Source organism: Telopea speciosissima, chromosome 7, assembly GCF_018873765.1.
Source record: "Telopea speciosissima isolate NSW1024214 ecotype Mountain lineage chromosome 7, Tspe_v1, whole genome shotgun sequence".
NCBI classification, from domain to species: Eukaryota; Viridiplantae; Streptophyta; class Magnoliopsida; order Proteales; family Proteaceae; genus Telopea; species Telopea speciosissima.
This window is the reverse complement of record NC_057922.1, coordinates 64,492,669-64,505,099: the sequence shown is the minus strand read 5'-3', so window position 1 is coordinate 64,505,099 and position 12,431 is coordinate 64,492,669. Positions and strand designations below refer to the sequence as shown.

The 12,431-nt window shown below is 38.2% G+C and overlaps 1 protein-coding gene across 1 annotated transcript in view; it reads left to right on the top strand.

The window, feature by feature from the left end:
* LOC122668844 overlaps positions 1 to 10,802 on the top strand; it is an 86,187-nt gene extending 75,385 nt beyond the window's left edge. Inside the window, exons 17-19 of the mRNA XM_043865394.1 lie at positions 2,060 to 2,167; positions 9,504 to 9,569; positions 10,508 to 10,802. Coding sequence (XP_043721329.1) covers positions 2,060 to 2,167; positions 9,504 to 9,569; positions 10,508 to 10,576 — 243 coding nt within the window. The 3' untranslated portion in view covers positions 10,577 to 10,802. The remainder of the gene's footprint in view (positions 1 to 2,059; positions 2,168 to 9,503; positions 9,570 to 10,507) is intronic.
* Positions 10,803 to 12,431: the final 1,629 nt, after the last annotated feature.

Sequence of the window (12,431 nt, the reverse complement as noted above, 5' to 3'; positions counted from 1 at the left end):
CGCAACTTGGCTTGAGTTTCCCTAATTAGTGCTTCAAAGTTGAGGGGTGGATCCATAGCTTGATATGACCTACCACTACGAGTGGTCATGCACGAGTAGACAACTGGGAGATCCTAGGACACGTTGTCCCCAAAATGAAATAAAAGAAAGCTAGACTTCTTGACCATGCTTTGATACCAGGTTAATGCAGGACAAACCCTAGAAACTAAGGAATCTCACAATAGGACAGGACCACAAGTTGTAACACCCTAAAATGGATTTGAAACAAGGGCTGGAATTTGCACAACATTACATTCAGCATTAAAAATAAATAACAGAATTTTCCAATAGCAAGATATCACCGTAAATCAAATGAATAAACACCTTAAGCTTTAGGAAACAATTCTAGCAACAAGTATGATTAGTTCCACAAAGCTAGGTGAGAAGATTCAGGGCATTGCATTCAAAGAATCATTAAGCATGCATGACAGTCCACAAAGATTAATAAACCACTAATTTGAAGCACTAGGAATATATTTAATGTCATGACAATGCAACCAAGTCAAAATAGGTACTGTTTCGGGCTGAAAAGGGTGGGAAACCATGCAAACATAAATAAAAAAATTATGTTTCAAGGTTAAGAAGAAGTGATAGGCTGTAGGGGTTGAGTTAGGGTTAGAGTTTTCAAGAAAAACCAGGGAATGGGGCTGGGATGGCTAGTGATAGGGTTAGGATGGGGAAGAAGGGGTTTCGGTTGGGAGAGATGGAGGGGGAATAGCGATAATAGGAGCTGGGGAGTTTCGGCCACAAGGGATAAGAGGGGAAGGGGTTTCGGCAGCAGGGAGGGAAAGAAATAAGAGAAAGGAGAGCCGAGGGGGGAGGGGAAGAGAAAGAAAGAGAGATAAGAGAGAGAGTCGTACCTTGAGAGGGAGAGTGAGAATCGTAAAAGGGGGGAGGGAGACAGCTTTACGCAGCAGCTCTTTTCTCCATTCTTGATTCATTAATCAATAAAGTGGTTCATTACAACTTATATAAAAGACAATAAATGGATATCCCTAAAATACCCTTAACCTAATTAAAACAAAAGAACTAACAAAGTGCTCTCACTTAAGTTATAAGAGCTGAAATGGAACTGCAGAATTAAATAAATAAAAGTACTAAATGCCCTTCACTTATTTAACATGAATACTAAAATGAAAATGACGAAAATAACCCTAGGTGTCTAAACAGCCTCGTGTTGGCCTGTAGCCTCTGAAATCATCATCGAACCATAGCAACTGGCTCCGTGGAAGTAGTCTCCTGCGTGTCTCGTAATGGTGCACAAAGGGGGACATGATGACTCTATCACATATGGCTCTGCATTTGACACCATGTGGCACCAAGGGGGCACAACAACTCAACAAATCCCTCGTACTTACCAGGGATCGAACATCCGACCTCCTGGCTGTGATACCATGTTTCAAACGCTTATCCCAAAAGCTCGAGCTGTTAGGTAAAGGCCACAACAATGTATATCAACACACAACAACAATGTGTATTTTTTTATTTTGCTTGCTCTTGTACCACATTTATTGTATGCTAAGATAAATGGTATGGTTGCTAAACATGGCTTGGTGTAATGCTCATTGTGTATGCTTGATATATAATTCATCCAAAAAATGTGTTATATAGGATTTTGCCTTTATGCTAAGTATTTGTTTTTTTGATCATATCATTCATGATTATTGTGTGTCTATCCCTCATGACCTCGTTGACCAGAATTCTGTTATTGCTCTTCTTGTTTTGGGTATTCCGTCTTGATCTCTTGGTAACTTTTTTCATATCTATGAATAGTAAACTAATTTTTTTCTAATTGCTTGCTTTTATCTTATTTTAATCTTTTAATTTCCCTGTCTCATATAAGTGATGCTGGAATTTAGAGTTGCTTATTCCATAGATTTCTTAAAATAAAGGACGATTGAGTTTGCAAGCATATACAAATGTTATTTGGTTGTTACTGATTAAATTAGTTTCCCCTCTATTTCTATTTTTTTTCTCTTTTTTATTTCTTTCTTGGTAACATCTTGATCTTAATTAACAGATTGAAGCTGCCAAAGGATTCTTAGCAGTGCTTAGATCTTACTTGGACTCACTCTGCTCAAACCTGCGTTCTCATACAATTACAAATGTGCAGTCCAATGACGATAAGGTTGGTTTTAGGAATGCAGAGTTACATGACTGCGCCCCTCCCCCCCACCCCCCCTCCTTTTTGTTTGGGGGGGGGTTGTAGTCATGGTTTTAGCTTTGATATGATATTTAGTTATTTATTTTCCTAAAGTGTACTTACCCAGCTATTAATCTGAGGATGAGTTTACACTCAAAACTAATTTTTTATTTTAATGGGAAAAACCAACAAATTTTTTTATCTTTATCCATTTAACATGAGAGTTGATTCAAATACTCTTAGTTGGGAACATACAGATGGACACCAGCTTTAATCTTGATGTTCAGCTAGGTGTTCTGGCTTTCTTAGACTCTGAATTGGTAGGTTAAGCCCCTAGATCTTAATTATCTGATGTGAAGTTGAATTACTTGGTTTGTCTACCTGGGATTCAAGAAGGAAAGGAAAAGAAATGAAAGGCACTTTTCATTTCTTTTTTTTTTTGGGGGGGGTGGGGATGGTGGAGGGCCTGTTAGAGGAAAAGGGAAATCTGAGAAGAAACTCAAGAGTTACAGGGAGAGAAGGAGCATACAACCACAATTCAATTTCTATTCAATTCTCTCTCTCTCTCTCTCTCATTGGGTTACAATGCTTAAATAAACAAAAATTGAAAGAATCCTAATTGCAATGTAAAACTCTCTCCTAATCCAACTCTAAATAGAGTTCCAAATACTAGTCTATTCCTATGTATCCTACTTTGCAAATAAAAGACAAAAAATAAATAAACTATTTCCAACCCTTAGTGGACCTAAAAACTGGGTTGGACTAGGTCTGTTTGGGTTTGGATTTCCAAACTCGGTCATGCTGGTCCAGCCAGTCAAGTGCTACTGCATCAAGGGGTTCACTAGAAGCTTCTTCGTTTTCTTTATCAGGTTGAAGTAACTACTCTGTTTAGGAAGAGTCCGGATCCTCTGCCGTACTGCAGGGTGTGTGATGCACATCCTGTGGCACCGCAGAGGCCTATGTGCCATACTGGCACACTTCATCTCTGCTGTGCCGCAGAATGTGCACCGCACGCCCTGCAGTACAGCAGAGGATTTTTATTGGTTTAGGAAAAATATGATGTGAGATACAGGAAAAAAATAACATGACAATTTTGCCCTTGCTTATACAAAACAACCCATAATATGATAAGTTTATACTGTCCAAGAAGTTATATTGTTATCTTTATTTACATATTACAGTGATGCAGATTGATCAAGATGGATCTGCAGGTGATGGGCCATTCTCCAAGATTCTGTTTCAAGGGCTGAGATTTATCTACTAATGATTTAATGGCTAAGATTGCTCGGATCTGGTCTTAGATCTACTGGCCAGATTTAATGAGGAGTAATACCAGATTTGTATATCTGGAATTCAGATTCAAATTAAGAAATATCCAACCAGTAATTAAGAAATCGATAGAGTGGATTGATTAGAGAGTCGAGTGATTGATGGGTAAGTTTTGGAGAGATAAAGTAGCGATGTAAAATTCTAAGATTCAGGATCCTTGATGAAAACGACGAGAGAGAAATCTGTTGTGCTTATGATGCAGTTAAGTTAGACATTAATCCCGTATGGAGGCCTATCCGCAAGGTTGGGAGTCTCATTGATGCTTATGGCAGTCCAAGGGGATGAAATTGACCTTTGGGTAGTAATATTATAAGTTTGGCCTTCTTTGGGGATTTCATTGTAATGGGCCTAATTTATAAGCCCATAAAGTGGAGATAAAGTTAGTACACAGGATTAGTAGTTAAGTGCTTGAGATAGATTAGAATACTTAATAGCTTGATAAAGTTCTATTTTGAAGTTGTGGAGAGATAAAGTAGGGATGTAAATTCTAAGATTCAGGGTCCTTGATGAAAAGGAGGAGAGAGAAAATTGTTGTGCTTGTGATACAATTATGTTAGCCATTAATTCCGTATGGAGGCCTATGCGCAAGTTTGGGAGGCTCATAAGGTGCTTATGACAGTCCAAAGGGCTGAAATTAACCTTTGGGTAGTAATATTGTAGGTTTGGCCTTTTTTTTTGGGGGGGGGGTTTCATCGTATTAGGTCTAAATATATAGATTTGGCCTTTTTGGGGGGTTCATTGTAGGGCCCATTACAATGAAACCCCCAAAAAAGGTCAATTGATAGCAAGAAGGATCTCCATATGGTCTTCATTGACTTGGAAAAAGCCTATGACCGAGTCCCTAGAGATTTAATCCAGCATGTTCTGGTGAAGAGAGGGGTGTCGAGTAAATATGTGGATGTTATTAAAGATATGTATGAGGGCATAGTGACTAGTGTGAGATCTGTGGGAGGGCAAGGCAAGGAATTCCCAATTACAACTGGGTTACATTAGGGATCAGCCTTAAGCCCTTATCTATTTGCGCTTATCATGGATGACCTGACCAGGAGTATTCAAGATGACGTCCCATGGTGTATGCTCTTCACTGATGATATCGTTTTGGTGGATGAGATTAAAGTCGGGATTAATGCTAAGCTAGAGCTTTGGAGATCGACCCTTGGAAACAAGAGGCTTTAAGATTAGTAGAATGAAGACAGAGTATATGATGTGTAGTTTTAGCCATACTATGATGGATACTGACATGGTGCGAATTGAGGAAAGAGAGATACTGTAAACTAACTGTTTTAGATATCTGGGGTCAATCATAAATAAAGAAGGTGACATAGAGGACGACGTTTCACAGAGAATTAAAGTGGGATAGATGAAGTGGAGAGGTGCGTTCGGAGTGTTGTCTGACCGACGTATTCCTTTAAAGCTTAAAGGAAAGTTCTATAGGACTGTTGTACGACCGGCTATGATCTATGGGGCAGAAAGTTGGGCAGTTAAGAAGTGTCATATTGAGAAGCTATATGTAGCAGAGATGAGGATGTTAAGAGGGATTTGTGGAAAAACTAGGAAGGATAAAGTAAGGAAATATCGTATTAGAGCTGACTCGGGAGTTGCCCCGATCAATGACAAGCTCCGAGAGAGTTGTTTGAGGTGGTATGGTCATGTGCAACGGAGATAGTAACGTAGGCCTAGGTTTGAATAGTCAAACTAGGAGCCAAATAACCAGGATCTGATCTGAACAGTAGTTCGGGTAGGTCAAAATTTGGTGATTTTGGTCAAATTAGGGTTATGGTTTAGTGGAAGTTAGTGTTTGATGGTAGGGTTAGGTCAAGTTGATGTAGGGGAGTCTTCCAGTGAAGTTTACATTAAGTTTTAATGGAGGGAAGTGTGCTGGAATGAATCAGCAGCAAGGTTAAGGTTAGGGTTTGGGTTTTTGAAAAGAGGAGAAGATGGATTTCTAGGGTTTAGGATGGTCAGATGAAGGAGCAGCAGCTTGGATCAAGTTTCCTTTTGAGTGGGAAGAATATTTGATCCAAATTTGGGGGTGTTTTGATGGCTGGAATGGTCTGTAGTGATTTTAGGGTGTTGGGAAAATAAGAAACAATGGGGGAATTCTAGGGTTTGGGCTGTGAGAGGATTCGAAGAAGAATGGTTGGGGTTGGGGATGATTCTAACTCACTATTGTTGAAGAAATTCTTGGATACAGCTTGGTTGAATGAAGATCCTTGAATAAAAATCAAAACTTGAACTAGAATTTAAATGTAACAGCAATGGAGAACATAGAGAGCTTGAACGAACCACCCGAGCTTCACACCGCAAGGTGTCGATTGGATCAAACACCAATCCCACCAACCTTGATCAAACACAAGACAAAAATCTTCAATGGAGAAGAAGAGCAGCGAAAAGGTTTTCATTGATAAAAATTCCTGTCCCATACTTGCCCCCCGTACAACCTTATATAAAAGACTCAAAAATGGACTCCTACACTAAAAAGGAAAGGGTGTAACCTAATCCTTAACCTATTGGGTAACCTAAACTGACTCATGACCACTTAACCAAGTCACATGATCACATGACCGCTAATTACATAAATAAAACTAAGGAAGGAATTAAAATAGTTAATCCCGTATGCGACCCTATTACCCATACTTTAAGTCTATAAAAGTGACCTATTACATTGGAAACACCTAGGATCAAAGGCCCAACATGTATATAATCCAACCTTAGACTTATTCTCATTAAAATAAGCCTCTTTTGGTGATGTATCTGCATCACCAAGGAACGCCCCAGTAAGGAAGAGTGATATGATTGCGATTGAAGGAGCTAAAAGATCTTGGGGCAGACCTAAAACGATTATAGGAGAAGATGTGAGGAAGGGTATGCATAGTCTAGGTCTTGTACCTATTATGACCTCACATAGAGCCTTTTGGAGGGCAAGGATCCATGTAGCAGACCCCATTTAGCTGAGATTCTCCGAACTTGCTGGGCTGTGCCTCTCTCCTCTTACTTTCATCTTTCACCCTTCATTTTTCTTTTATTTTCCATCGTGCATTTGTCACTTTTCTTCTGTCCTTTTCTCATCTCATTTTTCCCCCCTACTTTGTTTTGTCTGGATCCATGTAGCCGACCCCATTAGGTTGGGATAAGGTTGAGTTGTTGTTGTTGTTGTTGTTGTTGTAATAGGCCTAATTTATAAGCTCATAAAGTGGAAATAAAGTTAGTACACAGGATTAGTAGTTTAGTCTGTGTTTTGGTTGGATAGAAATGGATAGAAAAGAAAGTATTTTTTCCACTTGTTTGGTTAGAATGGAAAAGGAAAAAAAAATAGAATAAAAAACTGCTAATGCATAGCTAGGCATCAGAGAAGTGTGAAGTGCTGTGCAGTTGTGGTGTTCTGTTTTTATGGATAAACTAAAAAACTGCATTATTTGGCAAAAGATTGAGATTTCTTGACTTTGGGACAAGATTTTTATTTTGACGGCAAGAGACAATTGCGCATTTTTCAGTGCCAATTTCAAATTTTGAGGGAAGAATCTTCCGTCGCGTAATAAACAACCAAACGCAAAGCGAGAAAATTGTACAGAAACTGTATGGATTTCTTTTCTTGACAACCAAACACAGTCTAAGTGCTTGAGTTGGATTATAATACTTAATAGCTAGATAAAGTTCTATTTTGAGTTTATTTACTTTATTGAGTGTGTGCGTGTGATTAGGAGTCCTTTTATGAGTCAAATTAGGAATTTAAGAAGGTCTTTCTTTGTATATTAATACACACCCATCAATTAGAGATGCTTTGAGTACAGAATATGAGGTTTTTTGTTTTTTTATGAGTTGTGGTTCTGTTGTTGAGCAATGCATACGGGATTGGTATCCCAAACCTGATTCCTTCTCTTCTCTTTTGTTCTTTTCTCCTCTCTTCTTTAGGAATTTAAGGTCTTTGTATATTAATACACCCCTATCAATTAGAGATTCTCTGAGTAAAGAATATGAGTTTTTTTTTTTTTTTTTAAGAGTTTTGGTGCTGTTGTTGAGCAATGCATAAGGGATTGGTATCCCAAACCTGATTCCTCCTCTTCTCTTTTGTGTTTTTTTTCCTCTCTTCGTCCACATGTTTTCTCTTTCTTCCTCTCAAGATGATCGATCTCATCTCTCTTCCCTCCCCTTCCATCAATCTGATTTCTTCCCTTAACACCTCAGTTACTCTCTTTCTTCTCGAATCTGATCACAGATTTGATTATTGGGCCTGCTTGCATCTGAGATCCATGATTTGAATTTTTTTTCAGATTGCATTATTTGGTATCAGAGCAAACCTGACTGATGGATCCAACCCTTTTGTTGGCTATCCATCAACAACTTCAATTTATGCAAGAGAATCTTTGAGAGACTCAACAACAATGCAAGGAATTCAAGAACTAATTGCTGGTCACATCTGATTGTATGGACTCTTCCTACGACAAACTGATCTCAGTCGTTGAGCGAAGGGTGGAAGAGCCAAAAGACAAGCCACCGATGATGGGGGAAGAGATGACCCCGCTGATTGTTGAATATCAACTTGTGGGAGAGAATAAATAGGTTGATCTCTTGAGTGAGCCAGTTTATTTTGTATTTCCAAGTTGCTACCTCAACAACGATCTTGGTGTCACAGATTCCGTACCCATTCGATCGTGGTCTGATCAATGATTTCATACAGTCAAGGATGGATGCTGACCATCATATTTTCCAAGGTTTGGTGTTGTTAAGCCGTGCATATGGGATTGGTATCTCAAACCTGATTACTTCTCGTCTCTTTTCTTCTTTTCTCCTCTCTTCTTCCACATGTTTTTTCTTTTCTTCCTCCCTAGAAAATTGATCTCACCTCTTTTCCCTCTCCTTCCATTGATCTGATTTCTTCCCTTGACAACACAGTTATTCCCTTTATTTTCAGATTGCTTTAGCTTGTCCTAAGAAGAATGAAAAGAAATATGAGGAAAAGAAGGGAAGAGAGGATAACAAGGGAAAGAAAGAGAAAATCTGCAGCTATTGCGGAGGGGAGAGAGGAAGGCAGAGGGACCAAGTGCCTTGGTGCAACAGTTAAGGTTGCTCTATTGTGACCAAGTGGTCACGGGTTCGAGTCTGGAAACAGCCTCTCTGCGAAAGCAGGGGTAAGGCTGTGTACATTATGACCCTCCCCAGACCCTGCAGTGGTGGGTGCCTCGTGCATTGGGTATGCCCTTTTTTTAAGAGAGAAGGCAGAGGGAAAATTTTCTTACCTGATAAAGAACAGAGAGAGAAGAGACAGCTGAGCCATTACTAAATTAAACAAGATTAATCCATTAACACAATCATAGGGGGCTGGTTGCATCAAATTGTAGAAAAAAATCCAAAATTTTTTTTCTAAATCTCGGTCTCTTGGACATCTCTTATGTCAATGTCAACTAAGGGATATTAAATGAATGGAATTGGGATATTGATAGAATATAATGAAATAATGCCTCTTTGAGGTTTCTTATGAAATAAGGCATGGAACGGAGCGACTATGAAGAAGTTCTGGGAGTTACTAAGGAAGCTTCAGGTTCATATTGGTCGTGGGTTGAGGATGGGAATTGAACTCTATGAGATCTAATCACCTGTTGTTCCTCGGTAACTCAGTGGTAGAGCGGTCACCTTTTTTTTGTTTTTAAAATCCAGTTATTTCATCTATTCAATCATCTCAGATGGAGTATTAGAATGGAAAGATCCATAATGCACATGTTCCAACTTGGGAATGTGCATTCTCTCTCTCTCTGGGTAGGTGGGTGGGTGGGTGGGTGGGTTATACACTCCCATGCTGATAAAGAAAGTCAAAAATTAAATAAATTTTGTTACAGTAGTTGGTATATAACTGGTAATTTATAAAATATAATATATTTATTTTATAATAGATTGGGGAAACAGGACTTACAGTTTCTCATGTCATTTTATAGATTATTGCCATCTGTATGGTTCTGCTAGGAATCTGACTGTAGCTCTTGCTTTGCGTCATTAGGTCTCTTTACTTCTAAAAGAGAGCTTCATTGATTCATTCTCAAGCCGTGACCGGTCATTTATGAAGGTATGCTCTTTGAGGGGTTTTCAATTTTGATTTTTGTCATTATTCTTGCCATGTGGAATTGGAAATATTCTGTAGACATATGTCAAGATATGCGGAAATGCTATAAAATTATGAAAATTAATAGTGAAATTCTGGAAATGATAGATGCATAGAAACTATTGTAACACAACCATCCATTATAGTTCAGACTACTTATTGACTTGTGGAAAGGAGTGGGGCAGTGAGGTTTACTCTGAATAGGAATAATAACAATAACATAATATTTTCCTGTTTGAAGAAAATACTGCATAATAAAGCAATAAATAGGTTCATTGATGATTTTCTGTTTTTTCAGTACCTCCGGTCCTCCTGTTGAAATTATATAGAAATCTTGAAAAAATGCTCCACTTGTTCCATCATTCCTTTCTTTCCATTCCAGCCAACAAATGTAAAAGGATGGCAAGTTCCATATTGTCCTTGCCTTTTCACTAACAAGGATTCTGAGATTGCCTTGAGTGGCTTGCATCATACAAAATCTGCTCAAGTATGTCTAAATTCTTGAAGATGACCAGCAGTAAATGAGTAATTGTCTATTACCGTCTTCATTCTGTGTAGAATGGACAAACATGATTGGATGAGGTGCACTCTGAAGACAAGATGGTTAACTGTGGATCTTGTTTCTGTGAAATAAAAGCTTGCTAGCCATTCAAATTGTTGAAATATGCTGCCATTTATTGATGTGAAGTGCATAAATGAAATAGGATCATAGTCATCATATTTGAGGCATCATACATGTAATTTTGCTTTCGTACCTTTTTCCTGTCTGTCTAGTATTATGTTGGGAAGCCCCTCATTACATACTCTAAATGCTATTTAATATTTGTTGTGTTTTACTGATTTGGTGTTGGCTGATAACAGTACTGATCTATTAGTTCACACATGCTCTTTTTATGGTGCAGCTTTTTGTGGACACGCAACTTTTCTCTGTACATACAGATCTTGTTCTCTCCTTTTTCCAGAAGGAATAGTATGGCCCTGTAGTTGCACTGAAGTGGTACAATGAGATAATTCTCAAAGAAAGTTGTAATTTATAGTCTTCTGTTTTTTAACATTATTTTTTATTTATAAATATCTTTTCTCCAATAGCGTGATAAAGAGCTTCCTTTCAAAGTCCTTCAGCACTCCTGTTTTCTTAGCATAAGTAAATTATTCTCTGTTACGTAGTGTCATCATATAAATAAATGGTGAAGATGCAAAAGGGGGGGGGGGGGGACTTGAGAAAGATCAGTTGAAAGAGAGAGTATCATTTCATCTATGTCATCAGCTCTCCAATGGTTGGCCCACAGAATGGTCAAAGATAGAAGAATTAAATTTGCACCATATTATTGATGTATTTGTCTTCTATGGACATGGTCTTCTTGTATAGATGGTATAGATGTATTTGTATAACACATGCACTCTTAATTCTGGGCATCAAGTATACAAGCACAGAACATTTTTCAAGGAAATACAAAATACTATTTTCATGTCTGTTGTAAGTGGTTGCAACTTGCTTGCTTGTTTGTTGCCTTGACATGATAGATCAAGGTGCACTCTTCAGATTTCATTGGTATTATGAACTATGCATGTAGTTTTAGCTGTAGATGAGTGATGAGTTGAATTATTGAATATGTTGATGTATCATCTTACTCTGTGCAGAGGGGGTAAGGTAATTGTATCTTTGTTCCCTGATGAAACAAGTATTTTCTGAATTGCCAGACGCTTCTTGAAGTTTTGAATGTTACGCTGTTGAAATAGAAATCAAAATTTCAATTGTTCTGCGGCAGGAATCATATAACTGGAAGGTATGACCTATGGTCAGCTTCAGAGCATGTGAAGCAATATTGTTGGATGTGAAACAATTTGTGGTCTTTAGCCTGAATGGTGAGACCCTCAGTTTCAAAGTTGCGGTCTTGGATCCATGGGTAAAAGTACCAAGGGCTAGTTGCTCACAAGGTTATCGGTATCGGTATCGGTATCGGTATTGGTGTTTGTATGGTCTCGGCTGGTACCACTACTAGACCGATACAGATTGGCTGGAATTGGGCCATATCAGTATTGGGAGTAATTTCATAAATCAAATCACTTTTTGCCTGATTCATGTACTTGATCTGTATCAGTATTGTATCAGGATTGGTCTCAACGGATTCTGCTTTGGTTCAGTTGATACGACCTATCCGATACTTGATTATTGGAACCATGGTTCATGAATAATGCTCTAGTTGTTTTCCTTGGTCGACTCAAACAAATAATGGTACCTGGTGTATTGAAGTGTAAGTTAAAAGATTTGCAGAACGGCAACTAAAATATGCAGTAAACAAACGTGTGTTCCATAGTAAGGGCGTGCAACTGTACGTACTTGGTCGGTGGACTTAGTGTTAAAAACAATTGATTCACAATAATCCAAGATATTCTCGAGTCAATTGTCTCAATTCTCTACTCCCGCCCTTTTGCTTATTCTTTCCTATCTTCATACATAGAAGTGAACAAGATACGAAAGAGATAGACACGGTTCTTCGAGTGAGCCAAACTCTCAAGTTTTAAGTAAATGCATGATTATTTAATTCATAGTTATCGGTTACAAATTGAAAGCATTTAAATAGCAAAATAGCATAAAATGGACGTCTACTGACACTCGTATCTTCCCTCAACTACTTCTTAACTAACTAAATGGATAAACTGCCATCTCACCTCATATTCATGCCCAACTACTCAAGACTTGGATGATACTCATTCTCTCCAAGGAATTAAGAGTCTCAATACTCATAACCATTTAACATTATTCAAACCCTATAACCGTCTCACTACCACTACTCTTAATAAATTATTAATGATCTAATATTA